The sequence below is a fragment of the Lipophrys pholis genome, assembly GCF_963383615.2.
Source record: "Lipophrys pholis genome assembly, chromosome: 7".
NCBI classification, from domain to species: domain Eukaryota; kingdom Metazoa; phylum Chordata; class Actinopteri; order Blenniiformes; family Blenniidae; genus Lipophrys; species Lipophrys pholis.
In genome coordinates, this window is record NC_137638.1 from 1207504 (window position 1) to 1223918 (window position 16415).

At 47.2% G+C, this 16415-nt stretch overlaps 1 protein-coding gene across 1 annotated transcript in view; it reads right to left on the minus strand.

The window, feature by feature from the left end:
• Positions 1 to 1586: 1586 nt before the first annotated feature.
• fbp2 (fructose-1,6-bisphosphatase 2) overlaps positions 1587 to 16415 on the minus strand; it is a 17422-nt gene continuing 2593 nt past the window's right edge. The window contains 5 exon segments of the mRNA XM_080467337.1: positions 1587 to 1994; positions 4719 to 4838; positions 9944 to 10081; positions 14667 to 14807; positions 15457 to 15549. Of these exon segments, the coding sequence (XP_080323463.1) occupies positions 1809 to 1994; positions 4719 to 4838; positions 9944 to 10081; positions 14667 to 14807; positions 15457 to 15549 (678 nt within the window). The 3' untranslated portion in view covers positions 1587 to 1808.

A 16415-nucleotide genomic window follows, 5' to 3' on the forward strand; every position in this document is an offset into this window, starting at 1 on the left:
ATAAAATATATGTTGGACAAATTAGATAGTTATATTCATCCAGTGGTTGAACCATATGTTTGTTTTTTCTATTTAATTTAAATAGATTTAATTATTTTTAAATTAAAAACTGCTGAATCGGCACAAATCCAGTCCAGCTGTGGGGAAAAGATCTTCAGTGGTGGAGGAGGCAGTTCTTCGGTCTGACGGCAGGGGGCGATAGAGAAACCAGAGACTCTGACGCTGCAGCTGCAGAAGAAGAAACCTCGAGCTAAATCCTTGTTTATGGAGGATTATTGATCCAAAATCAAACTATTTCCTAAACTGATCGACCGGAGCAGGAGGCGCTAACCAACGGTACGTTAGTTTATTATTAAAAAGACTAGAATCAATAAGTTAAGTGAAACGTTTTTCACCTGATCTACAGTTTGGATTGTTTGTTGTTTTAGTTTCTCTTTTTACTCTTTATCCTTTTTTCATCACATGAATTCTCCCAATCAAAACAATCGACAAGGTCGAAATGGAACAAACGTCTTTTCAGACTTAATATTTCAGATTCACATCAAGAACAAATTCCATTTCATTTTACAGTAAATTAAATGGTACAATAAAAACATCTGTTTTGCATAATGGATGAATGCTTAACGCAATAGTAATATTTGTTGATTTATCACGTGATGTAATTGATTATATAATGCTTTAAAACTGAATTCTTCAATTGTGGAGCTTTTTTTATCCCTTCAAAGTAAAAAATAAATAAAAATAAAGAGACGCCCTGGAAGAAATAATGTTTAACTACTGTATTTGTGACTCCGCCTTCCATCTCCGTGTCTCATTATTCACCTGGATACTCATCTGATGTTTTAATATTTGATTCTATTAATATCTTATACTGTTAGTGGAGCAACTGTAAAGACGTGTGTGTGTGTGTGTGTGTGTGTGTGTGTGTGTGTGTGTGTGTGTGTGTGTGTGTGTGTGTGTGACCTTTGGTTTCTCCTGTTTTTAAAAGACACCTTTAGTAATTTTAACTGTAATTTTAGCTTCTTTTTAAATGTGCAGTCTTTTTCTTTCCGCCACCAAATAAGAATCTTTTCAAAATAAATCTGGTGTCGAACCCGAATGCAGATAAGAGATTGTTTACGTTTACATGAGAACCACTTCAAGGGAAAATCTCTCAACTTTTTTTGCTTTTTGAACGTCGGCGACGTGACGATCCCCGAAAACGCGACTTTTGCCAAAACGCTTCGTCTCCGTCGTCGCGTAAACGGACGGAAACGAGACGTTCTGCAAACGCCAGACCGAGAGCGTCGTGTTCGTCACATTACCGTGACTTGTTTTGTCTTTTGTTCTCAAAGTGAGAAGATCCTAAATGAGTTTACATCTCCTTCAGCTTTCTTTGTTTTTCTGAATTAATGAGATAATTAACTCAAATTCAACTCAAAGATTACATTTTTTCAGAGACGCATTATCTCAGAAAAACAGCCAAATTTTTTTATAATACATTTTTTTCTCATAATTATTGGATAATTATCTCAATGATTGGTTTGCGGGTTGATTTTATTTTTCACAATAAAATAAGACTCTTCAACTCGTAATGTTTTTTTCTTATGTGCGCTTTTTAATCTTGTTACGTCAGAATGAAGCATAAAACAAGGAAATAGTATTAAAGAATGAAAACCTCCAGTAATTTGCTCAGTAATGAAACCTATCATGCAGGAAAGGCAGTGAGGCTGGTGTCAAACTACAGCGCTTGGCGCTGCATGTCTAAGAGGCTCCTGGGGAAACTTTATTCTGGAGACGGCGGAGGAGCTCCAGGCTGACGGGGTCGTTCAGGGGAACTTGCCGACGAAGGCGAGGTACTCGTTGACGTCGTCGGTGGAGCCGACCACGAAGGGCACGCGCTGGTGGAGCGCCTCGGGCTGCACGTCCAGGACCCGCTGGGCGCCGGTGGTGGCCAGGCCGCCCGCCTGCTCGATCAGGAAGGCGATGGGGTTGCACTCGTACAGCAGCCGCAGCTTCAGGGGGTCAAAGACAAAACGTTGATTTCATCAGGGGGTGTTACGGAGAATCTGGCGGCCCAGATGGAGGTGGACTGCGCTCTTTGGTTTTTGTTAGAGGTTTGAGAGTTCTCGTGACTTTTAAACAGGCGACTGACCAACATCTGGTAACTTCCACATTTCTTCTGCTCACAGTGACGATTTGACGAGTCACAATAAAATCATGAAATCGTGACTTTTCAACGTGGAGGTTCGTGTCGCAATAAGTGTGACAACGCCTGGAGCTTCTGCTTCGTGATGGTGGCAGCGGGTCAAACTGGGGTGAGTTTAGTTCCTGATCTTCTCACGTCCAGGTTCTTAAAGGTTCTTCACAAGAAGTAGCTTTGTTACCTTTGCTAACATGCTAGCGATGCTAACTCGGTTCCACAAACAATCATGGTGGTGAAGAAATGCTGCTCTACCGAGTGTAGCTCTAGGTTTATTATTACCTCCGCCAACGAAAGTTGGCCGAGAAGGTTTCGCGTTCATCTGCGTCTGTCTGTCTGTCTGTCTGTCTGTCTGTCTGTCTGTCTGTCTGTCTGTCTGTCTGTCTGTCTGTCTGTCTGTCTCTCTCTCTCTCTCTCTCTCTCTCTCTCTCTCTCTCTCTCTCTCTCTCTCTCTCTCTCTCTCTCTCTCTCTCTCTCGCTCTCTGCATATTAAAGTGCTTTTCTTAATGTTTAGAGCTCATTGTTCTTTGCTGTGTGTGTGCTTTCATTAAAAAAACTAACAACAGCGGCAACTAGTGGACCAACATGAGAACTACAGGGTTTTCACCGTTTATGCCGTTGCCGTGGAAACGGACACCGTTTTCAGGTTGTTGTGGATATTTGTACTTTTCTCTGTTCCACAAACTGCTGGATTCAGAAAAGGTTCTAACTCAACATGAACGACCGTAAACTCAAACAACGTGTTGACCTGACCTGACTGACACACACACACACACACACACACACACACACACACACACACACACACACACACACACACTGTAACCTGATGACTGGTGTTTTTCTGGAGCGGCGATTAAAAAAAGCCCCGTGGTAAAGATAACACAGCGCCTCTCGTCCTGGCAGCCCGACCCGGTTTCAGTGTTTTAATCGCCTGTCGACTCTAAAACGCTGCTGCTTCCATCATATTGTTGTTTACACGTAAACAAAGCACTCGGGAGGAGGCGGAGTTTCCCAGTGACAGTTCTAAAAACGGTCCAGGATGTCTCGACACTCTGACACAGTCGATAGTTTCTTTGATATTTTCTGTTGTTGCAGGATGTATTCTAACAACCTTTCCCAAACCCGAATTACATGAAATCTTTAGGGATGATTTGTCATCATTTAAGGACCAATCCATTCGATTTTGGGACGTAAACAACCAACCGGTGCCAAATAAATTCCCTGAAACTGAAAGAATTCTCCTACACAAAGTGGCTGAGAGAGGCACCTCATAGAGGAGATCAAAGGAGATCAGTGTCTGTTGCCATGGAGACGCTCCCTGCTCAGTGTTTCACAGTGATGTAGCGACCTCATTAGCATCGATATGAGCTAACGGCTATCACACTAGCGATGCTAACTCGGTTCCGTGGCGTTGGCGAAGGCCTGCGCTCTACCGAGTGTAGCTCTGGTTTACCTACGGAGTGTAGCTCTAGTTTTTGTTTTGTTTTTTCCAGGATTGTGATTGGCTAGCATGGCGTTATGCTTCTCGTTACTGCCCCCTAGAGGTTTGACTTGTAGCTCATAGTCGCTCTTAACCCTAACCCTTAATAAAATAACTTTTTTTTAAAAACAATCTACCGTGAACATTGTTGTTTTTGAAAGCGTAGAGGAGGAAGTATGGGTTCTTGTAAACACCCAGCGAGGTGTAAACGTGGCCTTGGAAAGTTTGCTAAAGTTTCACAATCTGTCCCGAGGTTCCCCAGAACGAGGTCGCCTGTATCACTGCTGTTTGGTTTGCTGTTGATCAGACGTGTCAAAGGTCACGGGGTCGTTACGACACAGGCTCACTGCTCAGACGTTCAGTTTGTGGAAACATTTTTTATCTTTTATTGTGGTGAAGTATTTCACTGTTCTTGACAGGCACTTGACGTATTCATATCACGGATGTCATACCGGGGGGTAATGCCTGGAGACACACCGATGCCAGTTTTTGAAGTACAAGTACAAGTAATAGCCATTAGCTACTGACTGACACCGCGTACCGATACAAGTACCTATTAAATGCCATAAAGCGTACTTCATACACTGATGATACTCAAAGGTTACATGTTGCCATGAATCTCCTCTAGCGACGCTATGTCACCTCCACCAGCCTCACAGTCTACACTAGCATAGCCGAGCGTAGCGTCTCTCTCCGCTCTGCGCTATGCTAATGTAGCCTGTAGAACAAGCTGCTGGGAATGAGAGGATCACTTCAATCATGTTTAGCATGTAGCATGTAGCATCACTGGTGTGTGAGGATGAAACTCTTTAGCATGTAGCATGTAGCACGTCTCAGAGTTATGTGTTGAGCAGTTAAGCTACTGAGCGACGTCGGGCTAACTGCTGGTCCAAATTTCGTGGATCTTTTTCTGAGTACTCCGTGTAGTATCGAGTCTGGTACCGATACTGGTACTGGTATCGGTGGATCCCTAGTAAAATATGTTTTCATGGCAACAAACTCCTCCGGGCACCTGGTGCTGTTTAAATCCTTGCTGATCTGTGAGTGTGTTACCTTCCCCTTCGGACTCTTCTCGTTGGCCGGGTACATGAAGATGCCGCCGTAGGCGATGGTGCGGTGGATGTCTGACACCATTGAGCCCACGTAGCGCGCTCCGTAGGGGGCGCTGCCGTCCTGCAGGAGCGAGATCAGTTTGAATTACCTCCAGCTTTTAACAACATCCACATCCTTTACAAGCAAAGGCCTTAAATTCTCAATAACGTCCATGAAGCGCACCAATAAATACCGATATTTCAGACGAGATGTCAGTACTTCGATCAGGTGTCTCCTGTGGAGTAGTCAGTGTGGGTACGGATAATCAAGAATGTGATTAATGGTGATTCATCCTCAAAGATTAAAAATGAGCTGGTATAAATGAGGAGCAGGAGGAAGAGCGCTGTGTCTTAGAGACGGTGGCATCGTCGACATACAGTCGGTGTTTGGCTTGACCACGAGTCACTGCTGCAGTACCCGACCACATTGGGACATATCGTGCAGACATGAGGTTTCGTTCTCACAGTAAACCTCCACAAAGACTTCTCGCCATTGTGACTGATCTGGAAATACACATTTTCACTCTCACTTCACTCAAACCTCCGATACTGGAGCACTTCCTCTTTCACAATAAGAGCAGGTGTTAAAGAAAATGTTCCCCTCGTGTCTTAAAGACACCTTTTTTTTTCAGCTGCTTGTTTGGGACTTTAGATCGCCACCTACTGGTAGGGACGGGAATTCACAAGCTTTTTTGTGATTCCGATAACATTTTCCTTTCTGCTTAACGATTCCGTTCTTTATCGATCCTCATTTGGAAATGAAACCTGCAGTATGACCAGCAGAGGGCGAGCTAACGCTAACGCTGCTGCTGCTGGGTTGAGATTCCTCCTGAAAATGGAACCACAGACGTTCCAGCGTCTCTGCCGCCGTGTTTCCTGCTGGCTGCGCTGCTGAACGACGCCACCACTGATGGTGGTGATGCAACTTCACGGGCGACAACTGCTGTTCAACCCAAAAGAAGAAGAAGAAGAAGAAGAAGAAGAAGAAGAAGAAGAAGAAGAAGAAGAAGAAGAAGAAGAAGAAGAAGAAGAAGAAGAAGAAGAAGAAGAAGAAGAAGGTCTCCGTGGCAAAAGACTTCATGTCATTCCGGTGACTAGTTTTTTTGCGAAAAGTAAAACACTTACATACAAACCAATAAATACATAAATACACGCAGACAAATGCGTCACCTTCGGCCAACTAGTGGACCAACAGGAAAATTACATCGTTTTTTAGTTCAGCCTGTATTGACTTGAACAATACCTGCTGCCCCCCCCCCCCCCCCCGGTCATAAATAAGAAGTGAACAGTCCCGTCAGGCAGTTCTTCTCTTTTGAAAGCTGCTCCCGTCAGCCTGAGCTGAAAACAACCCGACCGGGCTGAAGCATGAAGCCTCGACCTTTCACCTCCTCACGTTCAAACCTCTGAACGCAGTCAGACTCGCAGCAGCTGCAGGTCTTTCTCCTGCGTGACGCAGAGTCATGTGCTCGCTGAGTCACGACCGGCTCGCTGTAACAAACAGCGTGAGCGCCGCCTCGCCTCCAGACCTGCTCTGGATTGCAGCGTGAAAGGAAAATGAAATGACAGGAGATTTAAAAAAAAAAAAAAAAAAAACTGCAGTGCGGGGAAGTTTATGAGGAAGTTTCAAAGAAGACGCATGTCAAGCTGTTGGACGTCGGCCAAAAATACAAAATGTAAATTATTTCGTGATGTTTGAGGACGAACACAGGAGGTTCAGTTTGGTTCTTTTCAAAGCCAAACTGGTGAAAACGCAGAATAATTCAGGTAATAACGTTAATATGAGGTGAGGAAAAAGTTCCAACTTCAACAAAACGCCTGGGGAGAAAGTGCTCGTTCACATTTTGAGGAATAAAAGTCACTTGTTTAAGAGCGGAAACCAAAGTGTCAAACTTATTTTAGTCCGTTTTCTGTGATAAAAAAAGAAAATCCAGTTTGAGCTCCACTGGGACAAGTATGACCGTTTCTACTGCATTTTAATGTGAATGAAAAGCAGCACATTTTTTAAAAGTACCTCCTTTAAAAAAGAAACTGCAGTATTAACGAGGGATGTACCAGTATTGGGTATCTGGGCCGATATCTAAAAAAACCCATCGCTGATACAGTAGTGTGGAGGTGATTCACAACAAACGCATAGTCTTTCTGGTATTGTTTGCATCTGGAGGATGAATTTAATAAGTACTGGTATCGGTAATCGGTATCGGCAAGTCGCTAAAAGTTAGTACTCACATCAGTACTTGGTATCGGCAAGTAGCTAAAGGTTAATACTCGTATCGGTACTCGGTATTGGCAAATAGCTCAAGGTTAATATTGGTATCAGTACTGTGTATCGGCAAGTAGCTGAAGGTTAGTACCGGTATCGGTACTCAGTATCGGCATGTAGCTGAAGTTTAGTACTGGTATCGGTACTCTGTACCAGCAAGTAGCCAAAGGTTAGTACTCGTATTGGTACTTAGTATCAGAAAGTAGCTGAAGGTTAGTATTGGTATCAGTACTCTGTATCGGCAAGTAGTTGAAGGTTAGTACCGGTATCGGTACTCAGTATCGGCATGTCGCTGAATGTTAGTACCGGTATCGGTACTCAGTATCGGCATGTTGCTGAATGTTAGTACTGGTATCGGTACGCTGTACCAGCAAGTAGCCTAAGGTTAGTACTTGTCATTTAAAGAAAGTGATATTGGTTTATCCCTAATAAATACCAACACTTAATACCAAAACTTCTGATTCCAACATTCATTAGGATTGTTAAAGAATTAGAAACGTAGTAATTTGCTCCAACATCTCAGTCTGATCCTGTTAGGTTGTGTTTTTTTTCCAGAATCCTTCAACAGACTTTGACTCAGTATATTTTTTAATAACCTGCAGCCTTTAGTTTGAGTAGAATAACTGTTAGAAATCACATGATGAGCAGAGAAGAACGCTGACATCAAACTCCCCGATGGCTCATTTCACAAGTACCAGCATTCCTGTTCAGCCTTGTGATTCCAGTTCCTGTACTTTCATTACTTCACTCTGCGGTGATTCTGTCTCACGATCGAAGTAGGAAGTTATACTGTGAGCGACTCTGGCTGCTCAAGGTCTTTTCTATTCTCTAACCTGGAATACAATCTCCACGTAATGTACAACATATAAATAGCATCACTCATAAACTGTCGACAAGTACACACCAGAGAAGCACCGATACCACTGTCTGTAAAGACGAGTGTGAGTACTAACCTTTAGCTACTTGCTGATACCAAGTACCGATACGAGTACTTATTTAATGCCACAAAGTGTAATTCATACTTCACAAACGATACGTGAAGGCTACGTGTCGCTGCAACCCTCCTCCACCAGCCTCACAGGCTACAGTAGCATAGCATAGCATCCGCTCTGCGCTATGCTAATGTAGCCTGTGGAATGAGCTGCTGGGAATGAGAGTATCAGCCACTTTAATCATGTTTAGCATGTAGCATCTCTGTCGTGTGAACCTGAAACTCTTTAGCATGTAGCATGTAGCATTATCTGGTGTGTGAGCCTGAAACTCTGTAGCATGTAGCATCTCTGGTGTGTGAGCCTGAAACTCTGTAGCATGTAGCATTAGCATCGCTGGTCTGTGAGCCTGAAACTTTTTAGCATGTAGCATGTAGCACGTCTCAGAGTTAAGTCCCGAGCAGTCAAACTACTGAGCGACGTCGGGCTAACGCTGCTGGTCTAAATGTCTCTGGTGATGAAGTTGCTGTCGATAGAGTTGCTGGTGATTAAGTTGCATGTGATTAAGTTGCTGTTGATTGAGTTGCTGGTGATGAAGTTGCTGCTGATTAAGTTGCTCTTGATTGAGTTGCTGGTGATTAAGTTGCTGTTGATTGAGTTACTGGTGATTAAGTTGCTGGTGATTAAGTTGCATGTGATTAAGTTGCTGTTGATTGAGTTGCTGGTGATGAAGTTGCTGGTGATGAAGTTGCTGTTGATTGAGTTGCTGTTGATTGAGTTGCTGGTGATGAAGTTGCTGGTGACTGAGTTGCTGGTGATGAAGTTGCTGGTGATGAAGTTGCTGGTGATTAAGTTGCATGTGATTAAGTTGCTGTTAAGAAGAACTTTCTTGTGTCAAAGATCAGTTTTCAGTGGCTCAAAACAACGTTGATGTTTTCACTAGAAAACGTTTGAACAGAAGGACGGCCGTTGTCATGGCAACCCAAGACAAACCTGCGATAAACTCCTGCCAGTGTCAGGAATGTGGTGATGGTCGTACAGTGTGGCTCGCTGTGAACCTGTACGATTGTTAAAATCTAATAAGATTATAAAAGAGCTGGTTTGACTGTGAGGACTGGGGTTCTCGCTCTGCAGAGGCTCCGCCCACCGTGTCAGCAGATTCCTCCGAGGGGAAAAGGATGCGAGTGACGGAGGTGACGGTGGCGTTGTGTGTCACTGTGCTGCTGAAGCGCTGAGCGAGCGTTTGTGTGGACATCACAGTTTCCTAATGACGGCCTGCAGCTTCCTGAACACCACGTTTCCTGTGGCTCAGCTGACCTGACCGCCGCCACCGCCTCATTCGTTCTGATTAAACCACCGCCGCGGCGATGCTCCATCAACCAGCTCTGGATTGTTATTACGGTGACTGTCAAAATAAAAGTCCCAAGTTGGATTGTTATTACGGTGACTGTCAAAATAAAAGTCCCAAGTTGGATTGTTATTACGGTGACTGTCAAAATAAAAGAACCGAGTTGGATTGTTATTACGGTGACTGTCAAAATAAAAGTCCCAAGTTGGATTGTTATTACGGTGACTGTCAAAATAAAAGAACCAAGTTGGATTGTTATTACGGTGACTGTCAAAATAAAAGTCCCAAGTTGGATTGTTATTACGGTGACTGTCAAAATAAAAGAACCAAGTTGGATTGTTATTACGGTGACTGTCAAAATAAAAGAACCAAGTTGGATTGTTATTACGGTGACTGTCAAAATAAAAGAACCAAGTTGGATTGTTATTACGGCTGTACAGATCAGTTGTCTTGTGTTTTATTGTGTAATCTTGTTCTGCTCTGAGGTGGGCGGGGCTCCGCCCTGGCGCAGAGCATGGCGCTCGGCTTTACTTTGGAGGTATCAGGTGGGGTGGCTCGATAACGGCCGAGGTCACATGGTGATGAACCGTCTGGTTGTTCAGTTTAACCTTTGAAGTTGTTGTTGTTGTTGTTTGTGTACTCGTCCTCACCTCGGGGTACTTCTTGTGCTTCAGGTACTCGTTAATGGAAGGGTGGAAGTACTTGGCGTAGCCTTCATTCAGACTGTAGATCTTCCCTTTCTGCTTCATCTTCACGTTCCTCTCGGTCAGAATGAACTCGCCGATGGCCTGACGAAGGACCAGAAGGAAACAGTCACAAGAATATTCAGAACAGCTGATTCAGCTCAGCGGGATTCGAGTCCTCGTTCACACTGCAGGGAACCTCCACCCAATGCTGGTGTTTTGCTGGGAGGGACTCGCCTCCACCCGTTCTGATTCAGGGTGAAAACGCCAATTCAGATTCTTGACCTGGTTCACATGTGGAACCAGTTCAGACACTCACGCTCCGCCGCGGCCTCGCTCCCAGGGAATCAAACCATCGACTTCCTGGCTGCCAGCACCCGCCACTCTACTCCACCTCTGTCTGCTGGGAGACGATCCGGTGACTCGCTCTCGCCACCAGGTGGACAGAAGGAGCGTGACTCAAATCTTTTCAGTCGTTAACAGGAGAATAAAGTATTTATACTTTCAGGACGATGAAATGAAGCTTTAAAAACACAACAGGACATTTCTGTGTCTCTCAAACAACAACATTCCCATTATAAGGTAAATGTTCCTAACAGAAGAACGGGAGTTGGTGGATAAAAAGTGTGAAACTAAAAGTGAATTACTGAATAAGAAATGTTTACATCTATTGTAGTTTTCACTTGTGCAGCTTTATATAACGTTTTGTGTGGAAATACAGGGAAAAACCTTTCAAACTAAATTGGATCAAATTGCAGTAAAGAGCGACTGGGATCCTAAACGGAGCAGGAGGCCGGGATTCCACCGTCAACCTCTCGTACAATCATCTTTAACATTTCTGGATATTATATATTTAAAAACATCAGAAATTATGTTCCGTGTGATGAAGAATTAGTCGTTAACGTCCTAGTTAACTAGTTAATCAGCCTTCCAGGTGATATTCCGAAAAATGAAATTTGAAATTTAATGTTAGTGTTAATTTTTGAAACCTGGAAAGTAAGAACAGATGTTACATCTAGACGTGTGTCAGTTTGGGAGTGAAGTGTGTGTGAAGTGTGAGGTGTGTGAGGTGTGTGTGGTGTGTGTGTAGTGTGAGGTGTGTGTGGTGTGTGAGGTGTGTGTGGTGTGTGTGTAGTGTGAGGTGTGTGTGAGGTGTGTGAGGTGTGTGTGTAGTGTGAGGTGTGTGTGGTGTGTGAGGTGTGTGTGAGGTGTGTGAGGTGTGTGTGGTGTGTGAGGTGTGTGTGAGGTGTGTGTGGTGTGTGAGGTGTGTGTGAGGTGTGTGTGAGGTGTGTGAGGTGTGTGTGGTGTGTGAGGTGTGTGAGGTGTGTGTGAGGTGTGTGAGGTGTGTGTGTGGTGTGTGTGAGGTGTGTGAGGTGTGTGAGGTGTGTGAGGTGTGTGTGGTGTGTGAGGTGTGTGAGGTGTGTGTGGTGTGTGAGGTGTGTGTGGTGTGTGAGGTGTGTGTGGTGTGTGAAAGGTGTGTGAGGTGTGTGTGAGGTGTGTGTGAGGTGTGTGAGGTGTGTGAGTGGTGTGTGAGGTGTGTGTGGTGTGTGAGGTGTGTGAGGTGTGTGTGAGGTGTGTGAGGTGTGTGTGGTGTGTGTGTGGTGTGTGTGAGGTGTGTGAGGTGTGTGTGTGGTGTGAGGTGTGTGTGTGGTGTGTGTGAGGTGTGTGAGGTGTGTGGTGTGTGTGAGGTGTGTGAGGTGTGTGTGGTGTGTGTGAGGTGTGTGTGGTGTGTGTGAGGTGTGTGAGGTGTGTGAGGTGTGTGTGGTGTGTGTGGTGTGTGTGGTGTGTGAAAGGTGTGTGTGGTGTGTGAGGCGTGTGTGGTGTGTGAGGCGTGTGTGAGGTGTGCTTGAGGTGTGTGAGGTGTTTGTGGTGTGTGTGGTGTGTGTGTGGAGTGTGTGGTGTGTGTGAGGTGTGTGTGGAGTGTGTGAGGTGTGTGTGGAGTGTGTGGTGTGTGTGTGGAGTGTGTGGTGTGTGTGGAGTGTGTGAGGTGTGTGTGAGGTGTGTGTGGAGTGTGTGGTGTGTGTGAGGTGTGTGTGAGGCGTGTATGGTGTGTGTGGAGTGTGTGTGGTGTGTGTGAGGTGTGTGTGGAGTGTGTGAGGTGTGTGTGAGGCGTGTGTGGAGTGTGTGAGGTGTGTGTGAGGAGTGTGTGAGGTGTGTGTGAGGAGTGTGTGAGGAGTGTGTGAGGCGTGTATGGTGTGTGTGGTGTGTGTGAGGCGTGTGTGGAGTGTGTGAGGTGTGTGTGAGGAGTGTGTGAGGCGTGTGTGGAGTGTGTGAGGTGTGTGTGAGGAGTGTGTGAGGTGTGTGTGAGGCGTGTGTGGAGTGTGTGAGGTGTGTGTGAGGAGTGTGTGAGGTGTGTGTGAGGCATGTGTGGAGTGTGTGAGGTGTGTGTGAGGTGTGTGTGAGGAGTGTGTCAGGTCTCAGTCTACCGCTGTGTGTCTCACCTCATGTTTCCTATTAACCAATCATCTCCCTCTCTGCTTCCGTTGTTATGAGTTCCACCTGTCTTCTCCCCTTCCCAGTGGATTTAAGCCTCCTGTTCTCTGGGTCAGCCTGTCTGGTCTCCCGGTCCCCCCAGTCCCCCGGTCCCCCCGTCCCCCCAGTCCCCCAGTCCCCTGGTCCCCCCAGTCCCCCAGTCCCCCCGTCCCCCGTCCCCCCGTCCCCCAGTCCCACCTGGTGAGTCTATGTTTGAGTCCACCTGCATTCCCTGACTGTGATTGTTTGTAAAGAGTTGAAGGTTTCAGCTGATTCCTTCTTCTTATAATAAAGTTCTTGTTTGCTGGTTTGGATCAATGCAAGTGAACTAAAACTAAATAACTACCCCCCAATTTTAAACCGCACCATAGACACACACATCGCATCCACCTTTTCAAGACACAAAAACACACCCTTACATACATCCAACACACATATAGGGCAGGGGAAGGGCGGGAGACGTGGCTCCCCCCAGCACCTCCCGCTGGGGTCCCGCCCCGGCCCGGGGTGAGTGCGGCTGGAGTGCGGGGGGCGCGCTCCCTCGGGCGTGGCGCTTGTGGGGGGGCTGGGGTGCGGTGCTCCTTCTCCACTTGCTGTTGGATTGGTGGAGGTTGGGATACCGCGGTGGCCGGGAGGGGGCCCGGCCGGCGGCCTGAGGGTGCGAGAGTCATCACTCCCCCCCCCCGTTCCGTGTGTGTGTGTGTGTGTGTGTGTGTGTGTGTGTGTGTGCGGGGTGGGTCATGGGTTGGGTTTCCCAATCAAGACCCGGGGGGAGGGGTTATGGGGCGGGTGGAATATGAGGCTCCTGGGGGTGTAGAGTTGACTGTTCTCCGACCGGGGCCTGCGCCGGACTTCGCTTTCCTGGGTCTGGGGGCGGGGCTGGTCCGGGGCGCGGCGGCTGGGGCCGTCTCTGCCTTGCCGGGTTGGGGGGGGCGGTGGGTGGGCCTGTTCCCGGGGGTGCGGTGGGACTCGCCGCCGGGGTTGGGGGGGCTCTCGGCCCGCTCGGCCCGGGGGCCCTGCTCCGGCCTTTTCTCGGTTTGGCGGCTTGGGTCGGGGCCTGGGGCCCTGTGCCCTTTGTCCTTCTCTTGTGGGCCCCTCTTGCCTGGGGGGGATTCCTCTCTGCATTCTCCGTCGGGTGCTTTTTGGGCGGGGGCGGGGCTCTCTGGGGTGGTTCGCTGGGGTCTCCCCGGGCCTGGGGGGCTTCTGTCTGCCGGGGTGGCGGTGTCCGGGCGCGGTGGCCTCGGACCCCGGGGTGTCACCACGGGTCCCCCCACAACAGTTCCGGCCACACCCAGTGGACAAGCCACACGCACTCACACACACACACACTTTCACTCCTCACGAAAGGTGCTTCTGAAGTTGCTTGTTCTCTGTCATCATTTGCTCAAACTTTAAAAATCATGTTCCTCTTTTGTTGTTGCCTCTTTGTTATTTCATGTTCCTGCTTCACGTTACTGTCTAGATAGAGCTGCTCAGGCTGGTTTAATCTAGGAAATCATCTTACTGTTTAGATAGAGCTGCTCAGGCTGGTTAATCTAGAAAATCATCTTACTGTCTAGATAGAGCTGCTCAGGCTGGTTCAATCTAATAACAGTTGGAAAGTATTTGGATGAGTGTGATTATTGCAAATAATATATGTAGCACAACAAGGACATTGTATGTTATCCCCTTCCCCCCTCCCCCCTCCCCCCCTCCCCCCTCGACTTTCTTCTCTCTCTTCTCTTCTCTCTCTCTTTGTGCGTTCCCCCCCGGTCGTGTACAGCAGCCATGCCAACTTCTGACGGAGAAGGCAACAGGAGGAGACTCCAGGTCTCTCCCTGTTGCAAGACCAAAAACTGTTCTGACTCCGAAGGCTCTCAATCACATCATATTGTTGGCCCAAGCTGCCGAACAGGACAAGGGCAAAGATAAAAAAAACAAAAAAAAAAACTAAATAACTAATTTAGTGATGTAGTTGTAGAAGACGGGCGGCTCTGTCGGAAAGTTGCAGGTTTGATTCCCATCTCTGCCTGTCCACAAGTGTCCTTGAGCAAAACACTGAACCCCAAACTACTCCTGATGAATGGGTTTGGCTCCAGCAGCCTCCATTGTGGTGTGAATGGGTGAATGTTATAACGGTGTGAAGCGCTCTGGGGGGAAGCTCCAGGTGAAATCTACACACACACACACACACACACACACACACACACACACACACACACCAGAGGACGTGACTCACGGGGTCCAGCATGAAGAAGTTGAGGCCGGCGCCGGTGCTCAGGGCCACCAGGGTGGCGCTGCCGTACAGAGCGTATCCGGCACACACCATGTTCCTGCCCGGCTGCAGGGCGTCCTCCTCACACGGCTCGTCCTCCGACACCTGGACACACTCGCCTCACTCAGCTGGAGTGCTTCTCTCACTCCTCATGCAGTAATTCTGGAGCAGGAAACTTCTCCTACTCTAGATTTTGGCAGTAACTTTTAGGACAAACTGCATTTCCTAGTGTGTGGAGGCCGAGGACAGTTTGTTGGATAAAAAAATAATAATTCTTGATAAATAAAGAAAAATACCACAACAAATTCAGAACATGCGTTGCGTTTTCATGACGAGGAAAAAAAAACCAAAACTACAAATGTTATTACTTCGGACTGCAGTGTACAGAGTATTACCTGGATAACAGCACACTCTAGTGTTATAAAAGTGTTACTACACTTTAAAGATGCAACTTCATGTTTGGAACCTGTGTACTGGGTATGATTCATTTAACTGAAAGTACTAAAGGGTATTTAACCATGCTCCTCTACAGCTCCTACTATGTTGGATACTACAGTATACTACAGTGATATAGCCATAACGTACCACAAAGTAGCACTTCAAACTAGGAATGGTATACACACTGGTACTTCCATAGTATAAGTAATATTACCTTGAAGTTTCTATACTATGTGTAGTTTCCCTCGTCCTGTAGTACTGCAGTAAACAGGAAGTATTCTCTTCATGACAGTTTTGTTTGCAGTTTTTCACTCACCCGTTTGTAAATGGCGAATATGGTTCCAATGGACGCCAAGCAGTCGATGTTACTGGAGCCGTCCAGAGGGTCGAAACACACCACGTACTTACCCTGGGAGAAAGTACAATCAGAGACGACCACCTGCTGTTTGCTGTGACCCGATACCAACACCCGGTCGGTTCTGTTTCCTGTACAGCGGCGCCCCCAGGTGCCAGAGGTGGTCAGAGGTTTGATGTTTATCCAAAAACCTCCAACTGACGTGATGAGGTCACTGCAGGACGTCTGATCGTCTCCTCAGTCCTGCTCAGTAACCATGGAAACGCTCAGACTGTTACTGGAGTACTGACGCCTCCGATTGTTGTTTTGGAGAAAAGAACCAGAACTTGTGACGTGGGAACTGTGACCGTTTCTGGAAAACACCATGTAGGCCCTCCCTCTGACTCCTCCCACAATGAGGCAGCTCTGCTCTGGCACATGGCACCACGAGAGGAAGTACTTCCTCCTCTTCCCAAGATGGGCATGTGTATGCGGAGCCAGTCCAGCTCACACAGACACAGCAGATTCTGAATGTAGCTCCTATGATCCAATATTCAAATGAGGAAAATCAAGGAGGAGCTAGAACCTTAGAATACTGAAGGTTTCTGGACCGACCAGACCAGGAGGAGGAGGAGAACAGGAGGAGGAGGAGGAGGAGGAGGAGGTGAACAGGAGGAGGGAGGAGGAGGTGGAGGAGAACAGGAGGAGGAGGAGACCAGGAGGAGGAGAACAGGAGGAGGAGGAGGAGGAGGAGGTGAACAGGAGGAGGAGGAGGAGGTGAACAGGAGGAGGAGGAGACCAGGAGGAGGAGGAGGAGGAGGAGGAGGTGAACAGGAGGAGGAGGAGGAGGAGGACGAGAACAGGAGGAGGAGGTGAACAGGAGGAGGAGGAGATGAGAACAGGAGGAGGAGGAGGACAGGAGGAGGAGGAGGACAGGAGGA